This window comes from Lemur catta, chromosome 14, assembly GCF_020740605.2.
Source record: "Lemur catta isolate mLemCat1 chromosome 14, mLemCat1.pri, whole genome shotgun sequence".
NCBI lineage: Eukaryota > Metazoa > Chordata > Mammalia > Primates > Lemuridae > Lemur > Lemur catta.
Window position 1 is genome coordinate 48,054,393 of NC_059141.1, and position 25,977 is coordinate 48,080,369.

Below are 25,977 nucleotides of genomic sequence, written 5' to 3' on the forward strand. Positions count from 1 at the left end.
ACAGATTGATATCATGAAAGCTCAGACTGGCTCCTACACAGAGAAGGGACCCTGGTGTCCTGACACTCAGCCTTACGTCACGTCCATATTCTGTAGCCCTACTCCGTACCCCAGGTCCCCGCATCTCCAAGGACCCACCCCCACCCCAAAGCATTGATCTGCTCATTCTGGAACTAACATTATCCCCACCCAGAGGTGAGGGCGGGATTTGAACGCTAGCTTTCCTATGTCCCTTCTCCATGAGGCCACCTATCTCTAGTACAGGACAGGCTGTGGCACCCAGACACTGACCCCAGTGGGCTGCCAGGGGCCGGTATCGGCAGGGGCGCTCACTGGGTGAGGACCACTTCACTCAGGGTTCGCTCCTTTGGGGAACAGAGAACCCAGCTTCCTGCCACGCCCGCTGGGTCCTGCTGCGTGAGGGTTGCATGCAGGCGCCAGCGGTGGCTCGGTAGTGGTATTTATGCCAGAGCAGTGGCCCTTGTGTGCCTCCGGTCTATACTGTGGAAGTTGGTGCCAGGACCAAGCGAGGTTAAACCTCCCCGATTCCCTGGGCTGCAGAAATGCAGCAAGAATAAACCATTTATGTCCCCTGGACACCAAGGCCTTCTGCAAAGACACTGTGGCTCTTAAGGTGTCAGTGCTGGGGGTGTGGGTCACCTTCTCCAGCACCCACTGTCACAGCAGAAAGGGGGCCAGGGAGGCCACTGGCCTGTACCGTAGCTGTTGTGATGATGTTAAACTCCTCCCCCTCCACCCACAATCCAGGAGTGACAGGAGATAGAGTTAAAGGGAGGGAGCACAAAACCCGGTTTCAGAACCAGACAACCCTGGGTTCAAGTCCTGCTTTTGTCTCTTGTCAGCTGCAGGCTCGTGGGCAAATTTCTTAACCTCGAGGGTCTTTTTTCACCTGCACGGCAATGTCCCCTATGACTGCCACTAACCACACATGACTCTTTATATTTCAATCAATTAAAATTAAATGAGGCTTAACATTCAGTTTGTTGGTTGCGCCGGCCACATTTCCAGTGCTCCTGTGGCTAGTGGCTCCTGGAGCATGTGTAGAACATTTCCATCGCTGCAGTGTTCTGTGGGACAGCTTTGCTCTGTAAATTGAGGATAATGAGAAGACTTGTTCTAGGAATTGTGATGAGGATTAAATGAGATAATGACCATAAAGCAAGCTGGCCTAGCACCCCGCATATACTAAGTGCTCAACTAATGTTTACTGTGATGGTGACGGTGATGATGGGGTTCTGCATACACTTTCAGGTGTCCCGCTGTGTCCACCAGGAGAGGTGCTATAGCCCAATAAAAAGGCGCTAGAGTGAGGCATACGTACACCTGGATTTATCTATCAATAAAAAAGTATTGATTGTCTGCTCTGGGCCAGGCACTGTAGTAGGTTTGTGAGGTGTCAAAAACTTGAACAAGACATGGTCTTTGTCTTCCAGGAGAGATGCTCACAAATAAAGTGTAGAATGTAAAAAAAAAAAAAAAAAAAAAACACCCAAGGAAAGTCAAAAGCAAAAGGAAAAGAATTACAAGCCCTGAGGGCTTCCCATTTGCTCTAGGCCTTGAAGGAAGAGTAGGATTTGAGTTGGAGAGGACAGGAGGGGATCCCAGACAAAGGAACAGCTTGGACCAACACCAGGGCCCTGAAAAGCTGTCTGTGTTGCAAGAATGATGGACAACTCAGGGTGGCTGGTACAGAGGGGACGGGCCACAGGTCCTGTGCTCAGCAAATGCCAGATACTCAGTGAGCATTTGTGGGATCGATGAATAGAGTGAAGCTTGTAACTGTGATTTGGGGCAAGTTGTCCCACCCCCCTGTTTCTCCTGCCTGCTCTGACTACACCCTCTTCCACTGCAGCCCCCTGAAAGCCCATGAAGATACAGAGACATGACATGTGCCTCAGTTCCCCATCTGTAAAATAAGATAGTGATAATAATGGATAATAATCCATTGTGAGGATTAAATGAGTTAATGCAGGCGACGTGTTTACAACAGTAGCAAGCGCACAGTGAACGCTAACGAAGGATTAGCCAGCAATGTTGGCGTGATGACGACAGATATCATTGTTTTGTCATGGAGAAGGGAAGTGTTGGCTGAGCTGTTTGGGCAGGACTGAAAGGTTCCTGAAATAATGTTGGCCAACCATACCTCGCCTGCCTTAAAGGATATTTGAAACCATACAGTACATAGGGGTGAATGCAAACTGGAGAGGGTGGTGCCCTGGGCTGTCAATTGCAGCAGCACTGGGGTGGCAGAAGGGATTGAGCCCCAGCTCCTGAGTTGATTCGCTGTCTCCAGCGGTTTTGCTCTAGAGAGCCTGGGCTTTGTTTGTCAGAATCCCGAGGGAGGTGACTTTTCCTTTGGGTCTTGCGATATGAGTAGGATCTTGCTAGAAAGGCCTGCAAGAGAACCGTACTATGTCAAGGTCCTACACCTAATTAGTCATATGATTCTCTGTCCCTTGGTTTCCTTATCTTCAAAATGAAACATTCGGTTGTATGGTGCCCAAGGTACTTTCCAGGAGTAGCATCTTCTAGTTTGCTCAGGAGCGCTCTGGAGGTGCTCCTAGAGGTGCCGTCTCCCGCCTCCCGTACCTTCTGCATCCAGTGGTATCCAGGTGTGCAGTCCTCCTGGGAGGATGGAGGAGTCACAGGAGGGACAGCTGGGGCCCGAGCGGGGAAGGACGCAGCATGTACAGAAAGGCCATTACCCAGGTAGTTCGCTGGGACTTTGCAGCCTCCGAACCACCAAGCACCTCCCACCTCCTGCTCCCCACAGCCTCCCAACATTTGGAACCCAGGACAATGCCCCTGATTCCTGTTCCCCAGGCCTGCTTAGTCACAGAGGATCTGTGGGCACTGGGTGGTAGACTCTCCTTCCGAAGCTCCTGCTGCGGTCTGTCCTGTCTCGTAGACGAGCTCCGTCCTACTCACTCTTGAGGTCTTAGATGACACCTCCTATCCAAGACGAGCTGTCTCTAACCCCCACCCCAGATCGGATGAGGTCCTCCTGGGTCCTAGGCTTAGCACAATGCCTGGCACATTGTAGGCCTTTAATGCACGATGCGTTGGTCTTCTGTACAGGTCCTGCTCAGCTCCACGCAGGCCGAGCATGAGTGAGGAGAGGATGCTTGTCTCTCCCAAGACCCTGAGACAGCACAGGTGCAGCTGGGGCAACCGAGGGGTGGGCCGGCAGCCCCTCACACGCCAGGGGATGAAGGGACAGAGATAAGGAGGACAGAGAGCCCAGGTCTCCTTGAGGAAGTCCTGCACCTCAGTGGGACTCAGTTTCCCCACCTGTAGCATGGCCCAGGGTACCTTTGAGGGCTTTTCTTGTGCTGATCTTCCCTGGGTATGATCCGGGGGCCAGGCTGTGGTGGTCCTTTGACCCCCAGGCTGTGCCCTGCTGGGTCCTGTGAACTCTTAAGACTCACACTACAAGGCGTTCTCTTCCAAGGTGCTCTCTTTGCTGTGTTTCTCCTGCCTTCATTCCCGGTTGTCCTTGTTGCCTCCCTGTCTCCCCAGCCCTTTAAATGGGGGGCTCATCGAGCACACAGTTGCACCCAAACCCTCTCCCTAATGGTCTCAGTGACTCTGATGACTCCAGTTGCCCTGGAGATCAGTGTTTTTCAAACCCCACGTCACAACCTATCAGGTTGTGAAATCAATTTAGTGGGCTGTGACCAGGATTTTTTTTTTTTTAATGAAATTGGATAAGGAAAAATGAAGTAGAAAATCCCAAGTGCATTGCATGTCCTAAGGTGAGTGTTGTTCCATGAGATTTGTTTCTGCAGGTGTGCCCCAGATTGGCATTTTCTTACAGCAGATCAGTCAAAAATTTGAAAGCCACAGACTTAGGTTCTGCCATCTCCCAAATCGATGTCTTCAGCCCATTTTTCTTCCCTGCATTCTAGATCTCTATGTCCAGCTGCCCACTGCCCACCTCCACTAGTCTGGCCCCCAGGGCGCTCCAAGTTACTGGGTCTGAAAGGAAGTGCCCCATTTTCCTCCCGAACGAGCCCATTCTCCTGTGTCCCCAGCCTCCAGGAGTGCAGTACTCTCTGCCCGTCACCAAACCTAGAAACTCAAGAATCTTCCTCGAAGCTTCCTCCAGGCACTGCCCTGTGGATTCGTCTCCCTGGCATCTCCATGCCTGTCCCCTCCTCCCTTGCTTAAGACACTAAACTCCTGCGGGACCTCACTGTGCCTTCCTGCTCAGGCCTGTCCTTCCTTATAGCCCCGTGGACTCCTGTTCCCAGTGCTCCAGCCACGGAAGGAGGTGGTCCCAGCCGTCAGCCCTCCCCAGCAGGAATCGTTTCAGGTGCCCTCCTCAGGGGAGCGTTTCTTGCCTCCCACAAAGTCCCTGCACCACTTCTTGGCACAACCCCTGCTCCCTACATTTTAGCCTTTTTTCAAATCAGCTCCAACATCACCTGCAGCCAAATCGCCGGCTCCGTTTAAAAATGCAGATCCCCAGGCCCCAGGTCAGACCTACACTATCAGAATCTCCAAGGCGGTGGATGGAAATCTGCATTTAGATCATCAGCCCAGGTTGTCCTTTTGGCCACTGAGTTCGGAAAGTCCCTGCAGTATGTATGTTTCCCTCCGGGTATCTTTTTATTCTCATCTCTTTCCCCCACTAGACAGGGAACTCCTGGGGCAGGGGCAGGGACAGGGACAGTGCCTTGCGTCTGTTTCCCCAAGGCCCAAGGCAAGGCCTGGCACAGAGCCGGTGCCCAGGCAGTTCTGAATGAACCATTCCTGGACATGACACGGTTCCCGTGCCCTCCCTCCTTCCAGCCTGTGCCCCGGAAATATCCCTGTACGAAGGCATTTGTGAGTAGTTTATGATCTCTCTGGGAGCTCACGTGTGTCTAGTTTGGTTATAGAGGAACCTAGAGGAAGAGCAGCCCAGCCCTTGGTGACAAGGGGCTGGGGGTGGCCCCAGGACAGGGAGCCTGGATGAAAAGGGGTCTGGTCAGACTCGAGGGGGTGGGGGAGAGTGTCCTCATTCCTAATCAACAGGAAGGGCCTTCTTCCTCCAGGATCACTTTTCAGCCCAGCTGCTTGACATAACCCGAGCTGGGGTTGGGGCGGTGGGGGAGGGGCGGCGACAGACAGGCTGATGGGGAGGCCAGCACAGGACAGACTGCCAGCCCAGCACGCCTGCCTGACTCCCAAACACCCCCAGTGCCCAGGAGGGCCTGTCCAGGGAGAAAGCTCAGCTGGTGAGCACAGAACACACTCCCGCTCCCTCGCCCAGCCCTTCCCTCCCCTGCTCTGCTCTCTCCAAGCTCAGGGACATTCAATCCTTCCTTTGATGGACAGCCAAGAAAAGACTTCTTCCACATCCTAAATTTGTTAGCACCAGCTAATCATCTTAACCTTCCTCCCTCCTGCGCTCCCAACAGGCGCCTCCTTAAAGACACAGGGTGCTTTTTTGATTCTCAGCAAAGAAGCGCCAGGAGGGACCAAATCCCCAGGGAGGACAGAAGACGTCCCTCTTCTGCAGTGGCTGCTGAGACTGGGTGTGCAGGCATTTGAGGCGGGAGCAGTGGCTGGGCAACTTGCCACCCCCGACTCACCCTCATGCCTTCTAGAAAACTGAAGCTGGACAAATCCTCCTCGTCTTCCCTGTTGTCCCTCTCTTCTAGCCTCTTCCTCCTCATTACAGCCACCATCCCTTGAATGCTTTACAGTGCACTGGGCATCAGGTTTAGGGCCTGACTCCAGCTCCTTTGGAACCCTGAGGGGTAGGAATTCTTATTCCCACTTTACAGATGAGAAAACTGAGGCTCGGAGGAGTTGAATAATGTGTCTGTGTATGTAAGGTCATCTCGTATGAGTCAGGGCTGGGGTTTGGACCATTGTCCAAACTGTTGCTGTTGACCGCTATACCGTTCCATTCTGTCTCCAAAACGCACATTTCTGAATTGCTCATGCATGCAAACGCATGAGGCGAAAGCGACTTACTGCGATCTGTGAGATGAGGTCACCCTGTAAACACCCTACAGGACCAGGCACACAGTAGGCCCTCAGCACGTGAGTGCCCCTCCCCCCATCCCACCCACTCCTCTCTCCTCCTCCATCCCAGCTCACAACCCAGGTGAGAAGAGCCAGGACAGAAGAGAATGTGGCTGTGGCCTCCGGACCTCGTCCTGGCCCTAAGCCTCCCGATAAATAATGAGTCTGTATATAAGCCTCGGGCTCTGCAGCATCTCAGCCGGGGAGGACTGGCGTTTGCTGGCCGAGGGATGAGGAGCCCTGGAAGGGAGGGACAGCCCCCCAAAGCAGCCGGGGAGGGGCTCTTAATCACTCTCTCTTTCTGCTCCACATCTGTGACCCAAAAGGCATGACAGGTCCCACAAAAACAGCAAAGAACCCTAAAGAAAGTTCACTAGGTTCTCGCCATCGAGGTCCTCAATGGGAGTGGGACTGTCTACTGGGAAGGTGGGAGGGGTCCCTCTTCCCGCAGAGGGCTGGACCCTGCCCAAAGGAACAAGAGACCCTGCTGAGACCCAGCACGCTTGGCCCACAGGCAGGAAACGCAGCCCTTCTCTCCCCCGGCCCCACCTCCTTCCTCTTCCCAGCCTGCCTGGGTTCCTGGAGTGGGGGCTGTCTGCCCAGATGGAGTCTCCGGTCGTTTGCGCAAGTCCTCTAAGTCACAGAGGTGGGGAAGACACTGGGACCAGCTGAGACCGCGGGGCTCTGGGGGAGGGGCAGGCAGGACAAGCACAGAGGTTGCCAAGAAGATGGATCAGATGGCCACATCTGACCCGAGTGTCACAAAGCAACACAGCTGAGGGTGCTGACGAAGTGTGAGCAAGCTGTGGGCCTGAAATGAATTAAAATCACCCTGCCGCAAATATCCTGAACCCACATGGCGGCTCAGTAATAAGAAGCAAAGTCGCCATTTGCCGAGTGCTTATTACGTGCAAGACCCTTACGTACGTATGTATGTATGTCTCGTCCTCACAGCAACCTTGCAAGCGTATTGGTTCCACCTTATAAATAAGGAGACAGGCTCAGAGAAATTAAAAGAAACCCGCCTGGGGCTCTGGAGCTGTGCAGAGGTGCTGGGGTCTGAACCTCGGTCTGTTTGGCTCCAAAGCTCATCCACAAAGACACCCCGGAGAAAACCGCTGATGCGGTGTTGGGAGGACCACTCAGAGTGTAAACAAACTATCAGAGTGAGAAAGAGAGCAGGCAACAGGTGTGGGCTGCTCCGCCGTCCCCTCCCGGCTGTCCTCTGCATCACCTGTCTTCCCACGCAGACTTCTGCTGTGTCTTTCTGGCTGTGTCTTTCTGGATGATTCACGGGACCAGAAAGGGACGTCCCTCCCCTTGTGACAACAAAACAAAGCATTCGCCACAGAAGCAGCAGCCGGCACCAAGGGGACAGCGTGGGGATAAGCCAGGGCCACACCATCACCCTAAGATTCCCCTGCGACAGTCCACCTTCTCCTTGTGGGTCGGGACCTATGTAGAGCGGCCATCCCCACAGCCAAGGGCGGCCACCTCCAGCCCGCGTTGGCTCCTGAGATGCTGTCACCATGGGACAGTCTGCTGCCACCTCTGTGCCCAGACACCGGGGTACCTTGACTCCCCTCCCCTGGCTCACGTGGGCAGTTCATTTTCACCTTCCTCCCCACCCTGGCTCAGACTGGAATTTTCTTAACAGTTTTACTAAACCCAAAGAGAAATGTTTAAACCATTGTTTAAAATGCCTTAGAATTCTCTAAAGTTCTTAAACCACAGCGCTTACAGAGGACAGGTTTCACCCCTAAACTGATGGAAGATCACTTCTGGGTCTCAGCCCTCCCCTTAAATCCCTTTCGAGCTCCCTCCAAAAGGGGCCTGGGAGCTGGGGGCTGGCATAGACGCCCTGGGGCCTGGCCTGGCGAGGGGGCTCGGGCAGCAGTGCCCCCCGTTCATTTCCCACCGCCCCATGCCAGAGTCCCACAGGCGTGCACTGGCCGGGCAGCCCCCCCCGCCCCGCCCCCGTCTCTGAGAGGGCTGCGGTATTATCCCCTCGCAATGGCAGGTTTTTATTTGTATTTATTTTCAATAAGAAGAGAGGATATTGTTTCCCCTTTTTTCACATCTCCTCTGGCTCCTGGCCCCAGCCCCGATTCTGCAGGACTTCCTGACCCCCCTAGCACATAAGGCCTGTTTCTTCAGAAGCCAACTGGATGTGGCCTTCTGTTTTGCTCAGGGGCACGACAGCTCCTGCCGTCTTCCCAGGCTGCCTCACCTGTCCCCAGGGCAGACCCCTGCTCTCATCCCCCCAGTGGCTTCTTTGTAGGTGTTTTTTTCCATCTGCTGAAGTCACCGTGTCCCTGGTCCCTTCCTAGGCCTCCGTGCCCAGTGTGGGCTGCCTAGGTAGTTTCAGTTTTCCCAAATTGTCCCGCCCCAGTGCCTTCTGGGACAAGGCCGTCCCCACAGCCCATTCCTGAGTGGGGTCAGAGGTTAGGAGAGTAGGTGGGGTTGACTGTCCCAGGCTGCACCTAAAGATTTATTAGCCACTGTCCCCATTAGGGGCTGTTAGCACATCAAAGCAGTATTTGCAGAGCCTGGAAAAGCAGTGACTGTGACAGACATTAGCTGGTAGCTGTGGCGGAGCCATAAACGCCTCCCCCTCACCGTCCCCCACTCCCACGTGCTAGGGGTGGAGGGAGGAGCTGTCATGGTTTGTGAAGACAGCAAAGGCAGACGAGCTCTAAATGTCCACGGTCCTGAAATGGATTTGTGTGTTAACTCATGACATCCCTGCGTTTGGGACACCAAGCGAGCAGAGCTGCGCAGCACAGTGTGGCCCAGGGTGTGAAGAGCGGATTCTGGAATCGACAAGGTCTGGGGCCAGAGCCCAGGTCCAGCATCTAGAAGCTGCAGGAAACTGGGCTGTCTCGGAGCCTCAGCTTTGTCTCCAGCAGGATGAGGATAGCCGTGAGGGGACCCAGGGCTGCATGTGTAAACTGCCGGGCACAGGGTGGCACTCAGTGACTAATGGTTTCTTACCCCACGGGGCATGGCTAGTGGCCACCCCCATCTGGAGGAAGCTGGCTTCTTGGGGCCTCTGCCAATCCGGTTAGGGCAGTGCTCGACTTAGCGCAGTCATTGTGGTGACTGCTCTATGCCCCAACTCCTCAGCTATATCCTACCAAAGGGCACAAGGACAGGCCGTCCTCCTCGTGCTGCTGAGGGGGCTGAGGCAGGCAGGTCCTCGGAAGCTGACTGTGGAAGGAAGATCAGCTACCTGGGAAAGGGAGGGCAGGGAGGGCAGGGAGCAGGCCTGGGCAAAGGGAGAAGCTGAGCTGTGATGCAGTCTCAGTGAAGGCCTCAGCCCACCCAGGTGGCTCTGGACCTGGAATGGCCCTTCAGAATTGTCCCAAGCTGGGCAAGGGGGCCAGGCCATGATGGGGGCCTCCGATAAGTTGGCTGTCCTCAGCCAAGGCAGTTCCTAAAGAGGACTGACACCCGAGGGCTGTCCGCAGGCAGCACTCAGCATCTGGAGGAACAAGTCCATTTCCTAAAGGTGAATCTGGGTGACACAGCACAGCGTCCACTGCAGGGACCTTTCTACAGGCACCAGCACATGGGCCAGTGACCCTGAGACTAGGGGCTCCACCTCTGCCTTCACAAAGGGGAGCCACAAACCCTCGAGAGAAGGCCAGGTCCCGGCAAGTTTCTGTGGCCTTCCTCTGCGTGCGCCAGAGCCAGCAGGTCTGGGAACACGAGAGTGCTGGGCCCAGTGAGTACGTCTGTGCCCCTTCAGCTCTGGCTTTTGAAGATTTCTCAGGCTCAGAGAAGTGGGAGAATCGGAGAGGGAGCTCCCCCTCCACCCTGAGCCAGAGTGGTTTTGCCAAAGTCTGGACACTACAAAGGGCTCCCAGTACACTCAGGAAGAATGCCAAGTTCATTGCCCTGGCCGTCACGATCCCCTGAGGTCTGGCCCCTGCCTGCCGTTCCTGCTTCATCTCATGTCAATCTCTTCTTTTCTCCCGAAACTCCAGGATACAGCTGCTTAATAGAACTTTCTACAACTGCAGTTCCCAGGCCCCCAGACTAGTACCAGTCTGTGGCCTGTTAGGAACCGGGCTGCACAGCAGGAGGAGAGCAGCGAGCAAGCGAGCCGGGGAAGCTTCATCTGTATTCACAGCCGCTCCCCATCACTCGCATCACTGCATAAGCTCCACCTCCTGTCAGACCAGCAGTAGCATTAGCTTCTCATAGGAGCTCAAACCCTGCTGTAAACTGCACATGCGAGGGACCAGGCTGTGCGCTCCTTATGAGACTCTAATGCCTGATGATCCGAGTTGGAGCTGAGGCCATGACACTAGCACTGGGGAGCAGCTGCAAATACTGATTATCGTTAGCAGAGAGGTTTGCGCAATAAATGTAATGTGCTTGAATCATCCTGAAACCATCCCCCTCCCCCTCAGTCGGTGGAAAAATTGTCTTCCATGAAATCAGCCCCTGGTGCCGAAAACGTTGGGGACTGCTGGTCAACAGTGCTGAAAATATTTTATACCTGTGCTGTCTGATACAGTAGCCACTAGCTACTTGTGGCTATTGAACACCTGAAATGCAGCTTATGAGGCTGAGGAACTGAATTGAAATTTTTAGTTAATTTAAATTAATTTTAATTTTAATGGCCACAGATGGCTAGTGGCTACCATATTAGACATCATAGCTCCAGCCACATAGGCCTTTTTTCTGTTTCCCAGACACCCAAGCTTGTCCCCACCTCAGGGCCTTTGCACATGCTATTGCTTGTGTGCAATGATCATCCCTTGGATCTCTTGTGCAGGTTCTTTCTTCTTATCTAAATTTTGACTCCAGTATCACCTCCTCAGAAAGGCCTTCCTTACCCACCTAAGCTAAAGCATTTTTCCAAATTTCAGCCCCCTCAACTATGTTAGCATATTTTAACTTCTTCATAGAAGTTATCAGTGTGTGAATTTTTTTCACTTATTTATTTCTGTTTATTGTCTGTCACTTACAACTGGAAATAATAATAATGTCAAAGCTCCTATTTACATGGCACTTACTAGGTATCAAGTGCTGGTTTAAGCATTTCACATATATCATCTCGTCTAATTCCTGCGACTACCCTATGAGATGTGTACTGCTTTTCCTCCATTTTATAGATGAGGACACAAACTCAGAGGTTGACTTGCCCAGGGTCACACGCAGGGCTCTGTCTTTTTTACCTCTGTGGGCCCAGCACCAATGGTGAGCACAGTGGGGCAGTGCCAGACACATAAAGCAAGGGCTCAGCACCTGACCCGTGACTGTCGGGCTGGCTGGGACTCAGCGGGGTGGGGAGGCTGGGCTGGTGTGGACCCAGGAGCGCCTCTGGTCTTGGGTGTGGACACCGGCCCTGCAGCCCCACGGAGCCCTGGGCTGCAGTGGTGAGCTGGGGACAAGGACAGGGGTGTGCTGAGTGTGAATGTGGTCGCCCACCCCATTCTGGGGGACCCCCGTGGGCTGGGAGGGGAGAGGAGTGGGCCCGGCTGGGTGAAACTGGCAAACCCTTCTCCTGGGCAGTGAAGGACGCCGTCAGCCAAGGAGGCCTCTGCCCCTCACTGGGGCTGGGGCTGGGGCAGAAGCCTCTTGCCTGTGTTTATTGTGCTTTCCCGGTGCCCAGAGCTTTGGAGACCACCCAGCCTTTTCCTCTGCAGAGAGCCTCACACCTGCCTGTCCTCCCCACCAGAGCCCTGCCTGGGGCTGTCCAGCTGTGGGGGCGGGGGTGCAGGGAGGGCCCCTGTGAGCCCAGCAGTGGGGGGAGATGTCATACCAGTCAGCACCTGGTAACACAGCCTGGCCTCCCCGGGGTGCCCTGCCCCCTGCTACACAGCATCTTCTCTTAATTAAAAAGGCAGGCAGGGCCTCCTGTCAGGAAGGGACACTCCCACCCTCCTTTTGATACAGCTGTCCCCATTTCCTGGGGACACTCCCCCATGTCCCATTCCCCCACCCTGCGCCCAGGGCTTCTAGATGTGAGAGAGCTCTGGACAAGGAGCCTGAAACCCCACTGCCAGTTCCAATGAAGCCTCTTTTCTGCTGGGTCATCTGGAGCTTCTTAACCTTCCAGCCTCAGACTCCTCGTCCCTCCAAGGGAATGCAGGAGCCCTGCCAGGACAGCCATAGGATCCAGGGAAGCACTGCTCCTGGAACTCCCAAGACTTCGCACAGGCGAGGCCAAAAGCAAGTGCAAAAAGCCATCGCGACACTCCTACAAAGGTTTCCGATTGACCCCATAGTCCCACTTCCTTAGCCTGAGGAAACAACTTATCAAAGGACAAATTGGTAAGTGCAATATCCACAAAGCATTCGATGCAGCATAGAATATAAAAAAAATAAAACCTCCAAGAGGTAGTAACCAACAAATAGGTAAATTGTGGTATTTTGTGCAACCATTTTAAAGATGTAATTTTGAAGGCTGCACAAACGTGAGCGCGTGTTTACTTTGCCTTGTTAAATGAAAGAAGCCGCGGACCTTATTCCGTGCGTGCCGATTTCTGCTCTGTGGACGTAGGTGCACGTGGACGAGGATCAGAGGGGACAGGAGGAAATGGAAACAGTCGTGTGACAGCAGGGCTGGGGGACTAGGGACGGTGCTTTTCTTTCACAAAATGTCCTTTAATGTTCTTAAAGAGCTGTTTGAACAATAAATACATGTCAGAAAAATAAACCAATTTCTTTTTTTAAAGCAAAGCCAAATGTGAGATCCAAAGTGTTTTCAGTATTCTCAGCTCAGAAGGATCCAGTTCCTCGGCTTCTCGGTCCCCCGAGCACCCCAATCCCCAACACGTCCACGTGAGGTCATGCAGCTCACTGTGCTGCCCCCAACCCCGGGCCCGTCTGGTCTGGCACGAGAGATGACAGAGCCGGGCTTCACCCTTTCATTTTCCTTCTGCCCCTTCTCCTGTCACATGCTTGAGGCCCTTTCAGTTCCAAAGACGGTGCTTTCTGTCTACTACTTGCACCACAAGGTTCTGCATCCTCAGTGATGAAAGTTCTTTTGCTTGTACTTGTGCTAAGACCCTGGCCAAGGATGGCAGATGTTCCCTCACAGGCACCAGCTCTGATTGGTTGGTTGTGGTTCCAAAAGTACAAGAAACAGCGCTGAAATAGATGAGTTATGTCCACGCTGGGCCCTGGATAGAGGAGGAGTGGCACATGCTCCAGTTATTTGCTCTCCCAGAGTCGTCTGGTACTAAACGTGGGGCTCTGACATCCGGGCCTTCATCTCAGCCCTGCCGGTGCGTCCCCGGAGGATCTCGAGTACCGCAGGGCTGTGTCCTGCGCGTAAGGTAGCCTGGAGGCTCCCAGCTCTCCCAGCCATGCACCGGTCTGGAAAGAGGGTGGACTCTGCAGGCTCACAGGCCCAGGCAAGAATCTCAGCTCTGTCGTTCATGAGCTGTTTGACCTTGGGCAATCTATGTGACCTACGGAGCCTGGGTGTTTCCATCTGTCAGTTAGACTACTTTGCAAATAAGTTATGAAAATTTGAAACAGTGAACAGAAAGTGCCCAGTCTACCGTGGGCACATAGCAGATGTGAAACACAGGGGAGCTGTTATCCTGGGCACCTGTGCAGTTCAGAGGGTTTGGTGGTACCATTCAGGCAGGTGGTGAGCTAGAAGGCCATGCCTCCCCGGCCACAGTCACATATGCATGCTCAGCCATGGCCTCGTGGACAAATGACATAGCTACTTGAGACGTGGTTGACAGACACAAATGATGTTCCACTTGAATGTGCTATTATAAGTTAAAACACTCAGTGTTTTAACCAAATATTAACATTTGTTAATTACTAATTGCAGCATGCATTTTTCATTGTGTACAATTTAAAGTAAGGTTTAAGAAAAACAGACACTCAGGGGCAATTAAGCACCTCACTAATCGTTAATTATTCCCTATCTCTGCTCCATATAACCTACTTTGCCTCCAGGCCTGAGCAAGCCTGGGGCGTGGGACTCGTTCCCACACAGTTCCACTCTTGGTTAAAGCTAACTCTCAAACACAAGATCAGCTTCCAAACACTGTATGACATTGTTCCTTCACAGATCTTTTAGTTAGGGGGATAACCAGTGGGCCCGCCCATTCATTCACTTAATTATTCATGTAGTCGGCAAGGATTTACTGAGCACACACTCTGGGCCTGAAGTTCTGGGCTGTGGAATTGGAGTTCAGGCCAGGAAGGTCCCCAGAGATTGTGTATTGTGAATTAGCAGCTTGAGGACCAAATGTAGCTTCCATCACAGGCTTTGTTTGGCTCACAGAGTGGTTTCTAAATGTTCTTAAATTAGTATCAACATTTAGAAATCAGAATATTTTGCAGCAAATACCTGATTCTTGGCTTTTCTTGAATATTTTCAAGATGTGGCAATAATGGATCTACATCCTGACCTGGTAGTACTTGGTTGCAGTCGAGGGGCAGTCAGTCCATTTTAGGCACACAGGCAAGCCATTAGCACTTTGCCACAGTCTCCACCACCCCCCATTGCATCACACCTGGCCTACTTCATTCATTTGCATTACCTGCTTGGCTCCTTGTAGGCATTGGAGTTTGTGGCACCTTATCTCCCTCAACTCCTCCATCATAAATCTTACAGTCTAACAAAAGCTGAGGTAGAAAATCATGAATTGCTACCTGCACATAGAAACGAGAATGATAATTAATTGAATGTTTTGGTATCATGGGGTAGTGGTAAATCAAAGCCAATTGCCTGGAGGAGGTGGCGTGGAGCTGCAGTGTGCATGCTACACCCTTTGCTGGAGAACTGTCTGTGCCTTTGGGACATGGGAAAGGGAGCAAGACCTGCACAACTGCTGACTTCCTGGGAAAGACCTGAGAATGACGGGCTGGTTGGGGGGGCAGGAAGTCACCCCCCTTAGGAAGATGTCTCCAGGTCATGTGGGAGGATCTCACTGCCTTTTGGAGATTCAGTCAAGGGTGACGAGTTCAAGTTCAGAGACCCTGAGACTCCAGATCCTTGTCAAAATAGAGCTGAGGGGTCAGAGCCAGCAGAGTCCGACAGGCAAGCCCCAGCCCTGATTGATTTCCACCTTGCCCACACAACCTGCCCCCGTCCCCCGGTCCGTCTGTTGCGGCAGCCCAGCCTCTCTGCCCTGCGCCGGAGGCCTTGCCAGGAAACCCGGCCAGCCTGAGAACAATGCCTGCCTTTGGCCTGAATCTGCAGAATTGCAACTGTGATCTCCACCAGCAACACCTACTCCAAGATTTCCTCACTCAGAACTTCTGATTCTGACCCCAACCTGGAAGTGTCAGGGGCCCGAGGAAGCAAGAAATTGCGCAATTTGTCCCAGCAGTTCAAAGCTGGTGACTTCAATCTGCACTATTTTATTCAAATGGTCACCCAGCCCCATCCATCCCGCTCTGTTTATCTCAGCTTGCCCTGAGCCCTGCCTGTTTGTTCTTCCCGGTTTCCAGGGTTTTGAGGGCTGTCTGAGAGGCAGGGTGGGGATGGCCTGGGCCCCAGAGTCAGCCTGCCCTTGCCAGCTGGTGACGCAGGCAGGAGATGCCCTCAACCCTATGTCTCAGTTTCCTCATGTGTAATACAAGGGTAGCAATGGTGTCCCCCTTACAAGGCTTGTAAGGGTTAAATATGGTAACATCCCTAACGCATTAAGAACAGTGCCTGGCACATGGGAAGAGCTCCCTAAGTGTTAGCCATTCTTCTGGTTAGAACACAGAGGATGGTATCATATGCTTCTGGGGTTGGGTGTCATTTCTGACTTCATAACCATAATAACTGTCATGGCTCTTATTTATTGAGTGCTTACTCTAAGCAGGAACAGTGCTAAACACTTTACTTGTATTCTCTCATTTACTCCTCCAAATCCAGCATGTAGATATTATTATTATTACCCCCACGTTACAAGTGACACAAACTCAGAGAGGTTAAGCAACTTGCCCAAGACCACACAGCTAGTGACTAGCAAAGTCAGGATTCGAACCTGTGGCTGTTTGGCTCCAAAGCCTATGCTCTTGTCCATGATTCTGGGCAAAAGCCCAATTCCATTACTTCTAAGTAAAGGGAGGAACAGTGAAACCATGAGACTACATGCATGTGGCTGACTGTAGTTCTTCCTAAGACAGGCAGTGTCCGGGTGGGATAGTAATCCATCCTCAGTGGGGACTCCAGGAACCAACATTAGGAAAGAGATGAGAGTGGCCTGAGGTTAGCCCAGGGATGGGACCACATGGCCCTTAAATGGACTTGAAAGGATTTCTCTTCTCAGCAGTTTAACCATCTCCTCCACCGCCTAAGTCTTGTTGATGCTCAATGTGCTTTCACAGCTGAAGCAATAATGTAACGATTAAGGAGGAAAGCTCTAGGGTGTAGCTGATTCCAAACGTGGCTCCACCACTTACCAGCTGTGTGACCTTGGACAAATTACTTAACTTCTCTGTGCCACAAGAGCACCCCCTGCAAAATGAGGCAGTAAAAGTACTGAACCCGTCGGGGCAGTGAGGTAACGCATACCTTTGGGGCTAAGGTATGCCTGGGTTTCAGCAGTCTGACCATGGGCTGGAAACTTGGCCTCTCTATGCCTCGGTTTCCCCATCTGTTAGGTATGAATAATAGCAGTGTTATCTTATAGGACTATAGTGAAGAGTAAATGAGATGATGTATAAAGTGCTCGACCCTTGCTGGTTTGTGAGTGCTCAGTGTTAGTTTGTATGATGATGAGACGTGACTCAGCATGGTGCCAGCCCAAAATGGACTGTTGATAAATGTGACTTTAAAATTAAAAAGCCCATCCATCCATCCAGACTGGGCAACATAGCGAGACGCCATATCTAAAAAAAAAAACATGAAAAAATTAGCCATGCATGGTGGTGCGTGCCTGTATTCCCAGCTACTCTGGAGGCTGAGGCAGGAGGATCGCTTGAGCCCAGGAGTTCGAGGCTGCAGTGAGCTATGATCTCACCACTGCATGACAGAGCAAGACCCTGTCTCAAGAAAAAAAAAAAAAAAAAAAAAGCCCATCCTTGGGAGGTACAGGCCAGGGGCCAGGTTGTCAAAGCAAGATCTACAAAGCCTGTGGCCCTCCCAGGCCTCTGAGGGTGGTGTCCAGTGTCGTCTGACCAGGGCTGGGCCTGTCACTATTTCCCCCACCCCGCCCCAGCAGTGTCCTGGTGGGGCCCCGGCCAGCAGAGCCATGATGTGACGTTTGAGCTTCCCCAAGTAAGGCCTTCCTTGCACAGGAACATCGGATGCCACGGAAAGATCCGGTGTCAGGAAGAAGTCCTGGGTCAGAGGTGTGGTGTCCTGGAGGCCTGTCCTTCTGCAGGGACCCATGTGACACCCAAAGCAAACCCTGGCTCAGGATTCAAGGGCTGGGGCTGGCGGTGGAGGGTGCGGTCAAGACCACTCCCCCCTCACAGTGCAGCTCCACAGGCCGGGGAGCTGCCCAGAGGGCCGGAGCCAGGGGAGACTGGAGTCTGCCGGGCTTCCCTGGGAGCTGCCGGACAGCACTTTCCCTTTCTGCGTCTCAGGCCCTCACTCGTGAAATGGGGCTGCCGATTCCCGCTCCAGCCCTTCAGGGCTGTGTCATGACTCAGATGAGGAAAAGTCAAACAAGAGGGGTGAGAAGGCAGAGGGCTGACTGGCCACTGCCAGGCGCAGCCCGGCCGCCACAGCACCCCAGGCAGGGGTGTGGGAGTGGGGACCAGCGTGGTGGGGAAGGAGGCCAGCTTCTCCCCAAGAGAGCAGCAGACCCAGCTCCCATCTGGAGGGAAGTCGGGAATCGGGGCCCTCACCCACAGTGGGTGAGGCTGGCATGGGGGCTGCAGTCTGGGAGCTCTGCCGGAAACGGTTGGTAGGGTGACCAGCAGACGAGCCCTGCCCCAGGGAGAAGCTTCCAGAGCCTCAGGCCTGGGGTTAGGGTGTCAGGGGACTTAGGTAGGGGGCATCTCTGGAGCTAGAGAAGAAGCCCCCCACAAGGACAGGGACAGTGTCTGACTTTGACAGCCCCGGGCACAGCAGCCCATGCATAGATGTTGCATGAGCAGATGTCGCTGAGCAGATGTTGGTGATAACAAACACTGTGAAGTGGGCTTGGAGGAAACAGCTCAAGTGTGCCAGGGCTCAATTTTCTTTGCCCTCCTAATACCGCACTTAGCTTTGCTTTCAAGGCGCTGCCTTCTGCTGAAGGACGAGGAAAAGAATTCCAAGGAACTCATCCCCTTGCTGTCCAATCCTCAGCCCCCTGCTCTCCCTGTCTTTCCCCCAGGATTACGGCTGCATGGAGCAGGGGCACAGGTGTGGCCCGGGGCATCTGTCTGAGTGGTGCATCCTGCCAGGGGCTGGGTATCGCCCTGCACACCCTGAGCAGGCCCTGCATCCGGGCCCCCCACACTGAAGTTCCCTGGGGCCGCCTTCCCCATCACAGGGGACGGGGGATTCTGGGATCAGGGGAACTGCTGTTGTGGGAGAGGGATCTCCCGTCCCATTGCCTGCTCAAACCACAGCCACCTTCACTTGGGTTCCTGGCCCCAAGCATTTAGCCCACCCTTTCTAGCTGTGCCTCGGATTGGCTTCCCCGCAAGCAGACGGCTATGTGGAGAATGAGTGGAGGCTGGGATGAACTCAGGGTTGTGCTGGGAAGAAGGACAGGAGAATGGACACTGCAGGGGCATCCGAGTGGGTCTGCGACCCTCTCGTCTCCGCAGAGAGGAGCTGCCCAGAGTGCTGGGCAAGGCGTCTGAACCTCCCCCATCCCAGGCTCTCGCCAATCAAGATGGGAGCAAGGACACGATAGGGCAGCCTCCAGATCGAAGGGAGGGTTTGTCAGGGGCAGAGTGGCAGGGCACCCCGGAGTGGGACCAACGGCCCCACCAGGCGGGAAGCCCATTGCCATGGAGCCATGGGAGTCGGTCAGCCCTGGAAAGATGACCAAGCTGGCTCTGTCTGAGAAGTCACTCAAGTTGCCCTCTGGTGGCTCCAGCTTCAGCCTTGGAAGTGGTGGAGGTCATCCGAGGACCTCCTGGGGCTGGGCATGAACCAAGCTGGGGGGATCTTACTGGCTCCCGTCCCATCCCTGCTCACAACTCCCAGTCTCTCTGCAGGATGAGGATAGGGGAGAGGGCTGTATCAATGCTAGTCCTACACCTGGCATGAGATATGCTGGGGAGTCCAGGGCACCCAGCACTTCCACCTCCATCTCGGCCATGCCCCAAGGCCAGACCTGGCCCTGTCTGTGTCAGAAAAGGGCCCTCAGGCCTTGTCTGCTTGAGTCCCCTGTGTCTTACTCCCAGATGGCTCTAGTTCCAAGCTGACTAATAGGTTCCATCTCATGTGCCAATTCCTGCTGATTGATAGTGGCTGTGTTGGAAAGAATCGTATAGCCCTGTCTAGGCTCGTTAAGGAAAAGTAACTGTGATTGATTAGCAATGCCTGCCATGAGTGCAGGACTAGAACGTGGGTGTGTGTGATTTAAACTGCTGCCCACATCTCCCAGGACCTGTTACTCCTCATCAGCCTGAGCTGGAAAGGTCTAGGGATGTCTTATGGCTGAGGGACATCACCATAGTGCAGATCTGAGTTGTGGTGTGCTGGCAAATGTTTAACAACTGGCTCTTGGGGTAGAGTGGACTGCTTTGTAGCTTTTGCCAATTTCTGTGGTGTGAATACTCCCACTGTGGCCAATTTCCAGCTGCCAATGTGAAGTCACTGAGAGCCAAGTTAGGAAGAGAACCACACAGTCGGCTCTCGCAAGACTATACAAGCTGGCTCTGGGTAGTCATATATACATATTTTTAAATGTAAAGCCTCCTGCTACCCCTCAAAGCTCTGCCAATGGTTGGCTGCTCTGGGAAGAGCACTAGACCAGGATTCAGGATCACTCACCAGACATGAACCACAGGCGAGTTATATCCGTTCTCTGAGCCTCGGTTTCCTCATCCCTAAAATGGAAGTTGGGTTGTGGTGAGCTGTGATGTAAGTGCTTTGCTGGTCTAAAAGCACAATTTGTCAGAAAAGCTCCCGGGGCTTCAGATCAGACGGTCTAGCCCAGAAATCTGCCTTAGCCCTCCCTATAAGGTCAGGGTTTGGGCCCCAGGGCTGTAAGAGACAGGGCTTGGTTGTTTTCTTTTATGTCAACCTCAAAGGACAGAGGCTGCCTTGAAGTTCGTTTGGTTTCCCTTAACAGGCCGTCATGCCTGCCACAGATGGATTTCTCTCCACGGTTTGTGAAGCTACTCGTGTGTCCCTTCATCACTGCTCTTTGAGGCAGAGGGTGTTTCTTTCACTTCTCCTACATGCGCCTCCTTCAAGCTTCAGGGGCCCGTGGTCCTAGGAGACAGGCAGATCTGGGCTCAAGTGCCAGCTCAGGCTGCCTGAGCTCTGCAACCTTGCTCACACCCTCAACTCTCTGGGCCTCAGCTCTTTCATCTGTAGAATGGGAACAATAATCATTGTAGCTACTTCACTGGGTTTTGGGGCAGACTGAGTGCAATGAGGTATGTAAAGTTCTTAGCATAGTGTCAAGCACAGAATAAGTATTCAACAAATGAATTATTATTTGTCCTAACAACGTCTTGGGTGGGGGTAGAACAGGCCAAACTATAGAAGAAAGGGATCCCAAAAGTTGGATAGGGGCATGGGTGAGGGTGTGAGTTGTGGGGACAGGGAGACCCTGAGGCAGGTCTGGTCCCATTTGTCCAGCACCGGGTTTCTCACCCCTAGCACTATTGACATTTGGGGCCAGGTGAGTCTTTGTTTTAGGGGGCTCTGTGCATTGCTATGTAGCAGCATCCCTAGTCTGGACCCACTAGAGACCAGTGGCAGCCTCCCAGCTATGAGATCACAAATGTCTCCAGACACTGCCAACTATCCCCTGGGGGCAAAATCACCCCCGGTTGAGAACCCCTGCTCCAGCAGGCAGCATGTGACCAGTGCTGTTAGTCACCCAATGTCCAGGAAAGCCCAGGACGCAGAGCATCTGTCCTGGCATAAATGGGTGGGCTGGGCACCTGGCAGAGCCGAGTGGCAGGTGGTCGGCTGCAGGCAGCCTGGCACAGGCACCCGGAGGCGTGGATCAGAGATAGGACCCCAGCTGCTGGGAGCCCAGAGGCCAGGCAGGGTCAGGAGACAGCTCATATGACATTGAACTTGGGAGCACCTTGTCTCTTTACTCCCTGTGTCCAGGGCCAGCACTGGATCCAGAGACTGGGTAGGGCCAAGCCCGTGGGGGAGGGGGCTTGGGTTCACCTGCCCATACTAGAAGAGGCTGAGGGCCAGGCCACCCCTTTTGCCCGTAAGGACCTTCACGACCTCCAGCCAGGAGAGCACAGGCTTTGGGGTAAGAGAGATCAGGTTCAAATCCAGGCTCTACTCTATGGGAATTAAAGCTAAAAAATAGGCCGGGCGCGGTGGCTCACGCCTGTAATCCTAGCACTCTGGGAGGTTGAGACGGGTGGATCGTTTGAGCTCAGGAGTTCGAAACCAGCCTGAGCAAGAGCGAGATCCCATCTCTACTAAAAAATAAAAAGAAATTAGCTGGACAACTAAAAATATATAGAAAAAATTAGCCGGGCATGGTGGCGCATGCCTGTAGTCCCAGCTACTCGGGAGGCTGAGACAGAAGGATTGCTTGAGCCCAGGAGTTTGAGGTTGCTGTGAGCTAGGCTGATGCCATGGCACTCTAGCCAGGGTGACAGAGCAGGACTCTGCCTCAAAAAAAAAAAAAGCTAAAAAAAGAAACTAATAAAATGTTAAGAATCAGGGGCTATCAATCCTCCTACTCCATTAAACCCTCACGTTCGTTTTTGTTCTCTTCTCTGGAATCTCTCCAGCTTTCTAATGTAGGAAACCGTTGACTTCTCAGTGGGAGGAAATGAGTTATTCATCTCTATATCGCCAGAGCTTAGCATCAGGCCTGGGAGATAATAAGTGCTTAAAAAAATGAAGTTTTCCTGCCTGAAAGGGCAATGACTGTTCCTTATTCATCTTCAGATGGCCATAGCCCAGCACAGGACTGCCACACGGTAGGTGTTGGTTAAATGTTTGTTGAATGAATGAATGAGTGAATGAACGAAGGAACACACAACGAGTGGTTGAAAGAAAGGCACAACCCAGAATGCCACCCCAGGAGTCTTCATGGGGGTCCGTCCCTGCGTGTCCATTTAAGGGGAACGTGGCTGCCTTACTCAGAAGAGGTGGGCCAAACCCTGGGGGCCTTAGTAGGAAGCTGAGGCAGCGGGTGACAGACGTCAGGAGGAAGGTCTCAGACAGAATGTCCCCACCCTGGATGGCCGCTGTGGACCCTTCCCTGGGAGCCCTGCTGCAGGCCACTCAGCCCATGCTAGGTGGCTGGGACAATCTTCTAATCCTCTCAAGGCCAGTGGCAGGTGCACGGGGGGCTCCAGGTGTTTTCCTCCTCCCTGAGGGTGTGGCAGTGTGGGCTGTCCCTCGGCAGGACCCACCACACAGGTCGTGAGAAACGGTGTGCTTTGTTAGGAAGAGTCCTGGACAGGGAGTCGGGAACCCGGGTTCTGGTCCCAGCTCCCACCCACAAAGTGACACTGAACGACCACCTCCCTAGGCGTCTTTCTCCATCAGTAATTGGGCACTTGGCGATGCCTTGGATGACTCTATCCTTAGGTGCCTGGCCAGGGTGATGATGGGTCATTCAATAGTCACATTACTGAGCATAGCCCGGTGGCCCACGTGGAAGACCAGCCAGTGACATCTGGGCACTGTTAGATTTTGCAAGGCCATCGGCTCCCCAGTGCCTTAGAGCTGCCGGGCGCTGAGCACAGCATCAGGGGGAGCATCTGCTTTGAAGTCTAGGGTCTCCCACCACACATGTGTTCATGCGATGAAAGTTGGCAGTGGCAGGATGGTGGCTGCATTTTCCAAGTGGCCTAAACATTTTCCAGGGGGACCCATGAGGACCATCATGACAGGGGAAGAACGTTTGTGGCAGAGAAAGCCAATTTTTATAACTCCCCACATCTCGTTCCCTCCCTACAGCACGGAATCAGCTAACAGAGGCTTTTCCGGCTGCTGAAGCCGCTGTAAGTGACAGGTGGGGGCAGTGGGAGCCTGGAAGAGCTTGGCAAAGGAGCCCATAAAAGAGAGATGAGAGCGTTCAGTCTAGAGAGTCCGGGGTCCAGAGGCTGACCGTGACGGGCGTCCCAGGGAAGGGCTTGGAGAGCACTTGGTCTGCAGGCGATTTGGGGCGGGGTGCGCGGCTTTCAGACGGAGAGGCACAGAGAGAGACATTGCACAGAAGGACCAGGAGCTGTACCAGTGACTAGCTAGCCCTGGGGCGTCGCTCAGCCTTTCTGTGCCTCAGTTTCTCCAACTGCAAGGTCGGGACAATAGAGCCTACCTCATAACAGAAAACGCTTAGAATTGTGCCTGGCACCTAGACAGGTCTGTAGGGGTGTGTGCAGCGACGGTGACAGTGGTGACGATGTAGGATTTATACCACTCAGAAGTGGACGCACCCAACTGCCCTTCTGGGGCCCGGCTGAGTGCTGAGTCCCGTGCGGCCACCTGTGCACTTGGGTGGCACCTACACAGCCGAGACTGCTAGGGACAGGCAGGGCTGCCGCCAGAGCTCCAGCCTGTGTCACTGGGGACGACCCCAGAGCCTGCCGCAGTGGGGGCCGGAGCCCTGTCCGGCATCTTCCCTCCATGTGGCCAAACCATCTGAAAATTGCCACAGGCTAAACTTTGTCACCAGCCTGCTTCTCATGCGAGGACGCTTCCCCGGCCAGGAGACGCGGACTGTCCAGCTGGGCTGGCCCCTCTGGCAAGCTGCATTCAGAGGATATTTTCAGAATCCGGGTGACATTCCCTGCCCCTCAGCCTAACAGGTCCCAGATGCACCCGCCCCCGCATGTTCTGGAAGCCTGTGTGCAGGCCTGCCGCCCGCCTGGGGCTTGCTCACCCGGTCGCTACACCTCTTGACTTTTTTTTTTTTGTTTTTAATTTAAAACATCTTGTTCCCCGGTAACGTGATGGCTTGACAGAGGCCAGCATGAAAGAGGCTGTTTCCTCCTGGATGGGGACCAGGACAGCGAAGCGGGCAGATGCAGGAGAGCAGGCGGCAGCTTTGGGAACGTGCGGAGTGAGGGGAAACGCCAGGAGTCTTTATTGGCCCGGCATAAAAGCAGCAACAGGAGTCACAGCTGAGTTAACGTGGCCAGAGCGCCAGGGGCCGGGCACACACGCCACGCCCAGCTGGGAATCTGCCGGCTGGCCTTTCGCAGCTCACGTTCACAGGAGCGCCTTTCCCTTCGAGATCTTTCTGGGCGGCTTTGCTTGACTTTCCCTCCCCCAGCCCCCCACCCCCTTTTGCTCCCTGCTCGGAACACTTGAATTTGTCATTCTTGGCTGCTGCTCGTAATGGGATAGGGCTGCCGCTGAGGCCCAGGGGACGGGGGAGGGCGAGTGGACACACACCGGGGAGAGAGAGGACAGAGAGGGGCATGGAGGGAGGGTGGGGCTGAGCCCAGAGGTGGGCGGCAGACCCAGGAGGACAGGGGGGCCTGACTCATCGCTTCACAGAAACCAGGACAGGCCTGATAGACATCAGGCAGGGCGTCCGGGGAGGGGCTGCCACCGCCCTGCCCAGCCTGCTGGCTTGCCACCATGTTTCCTGGGATGCTGCCCGAGGACAGCAGGCACGCTAACAATCCTAATTGCTTTAGGGTCTGTTACTTTGATCTTTCTTGGTGTGCTTTGGTGCCCACCGTCCGTGTTCTGCAAAGCAACCTTGTGCACGTGTTTGGGTAGGTCCTAAAAAGCCCATTATTTCATGGGTGGGAGGCTGAGGTGGGGGGACCACCATTAAGTCCCCCGCATGGCTGATCCTGGGGCCCAGACTCTGCATTTCTCATCCCATAATGAAAATATGGAGATGAAATACAGGAGGAAGAGATTATCTTGGTGAAAGTGGGCCAGGAAAATACAAACCTCGAAGACCAGATGGAAACCCCTCGCTGAAGAATTGTTGGATGCTGCTTCTAAGGCCACCTGCCCACCGCCCCCTACGGCAGTGACACTGACCCGGGCATTTTCTCTCTCTCTTTCAGGACCTCCTGTAAGTACTCAAGCCGCAGCTCGGTCTCATGCGTCTGAAAGGCCTATGTCACCTGCCGGTAATGGGGTCCCGGGTGGGGGCGCTGACAGCTGGCCCCTGGTACCTTCTGGGGCCCTTGTGCAGACCCTTCTGCGAGGTCCCCCCAGAATGCTTACATGGGGACGGAGGCCATGGCTTCTGCACCCCTCCAGGGCAAGACAATAGCCATCCCGGGGCAAAGCAGGCCCCAAATTTCAATCTGGAAGGCTGGCCTGCCACTTGTTAGCCCAGCTCTGTGGTCCCCCAAAGAAACAACTGGAGTCAAAGCCATTAGAAAGAGGAAAGAGGTCATCTCTCCTCCATTCTGCTCCTTGAATGGTCTCCTGCCATTCTGAATACAGGTTGGCGAGCTGGCTCCAAGAGTGGCCTGCTCTGGAGGACTCAGTGTCCACACCCCTGCGTGGGCAACTCCGTGGCCCAGTCACTTTAGGGGTGGTGGCGGTTGGGTTATGTAAGAGAGCTATGCGGCCGGTGAGACCGGGAGGCAGCACATAAATTCTAGGCAGGGCGCCTCTCCCCTTCCCGGCCTTGCTCTGGGGCCAGGCTGGGGCGGGGGGAGTGGAGCCGCTTCCAAAGAACATGAGAAGAGCCCAAGGAGACTGTCTCCTCCAAGTAATGGATCCCGGGAACAGGGGCACCGTTCTCTGAGGGACAGCATTTGATATCCCAACAAAAGACCCAGAGGGCTCTGGGGGAGCTGGGGAGTGGAGTTGAAAGGGCCTAGCCCTCAGCATCAGATCTTTCTCAAGGCTACTGAAATCAACCCTGTCCCCGTGCCTTCCTTAGAGAAGTCATTTCCATAGTTGTTTTCCTCTTGATCTGTAGCTGC

The 25,977-nt window shown here is 53.9% G+C and overlaps 1 protein-coding gene across 1 annotated transcript in view; it reads left to right on the top strand.

The window, feature by feature from the left end:
- COL13A1 (collagen type XIII alpha 1 chain) overlaps window positions 1–25,977 on the top strand; it is a 146,659-nt gene that overhangs the window by 37,885 nt on the left and 82,797 nt on the right. The window contains exon 3 of the mRNA XM_045567914.1: window positions 25,102–25,109. Within this exon, the coding sequence (XP_045423870.1) occupies window positions 25,102–25,109 (8 nt within the window). The remainder of the gene's footprint in view (window positions 1–25,101; window positions 25,110–25,977) is intronic.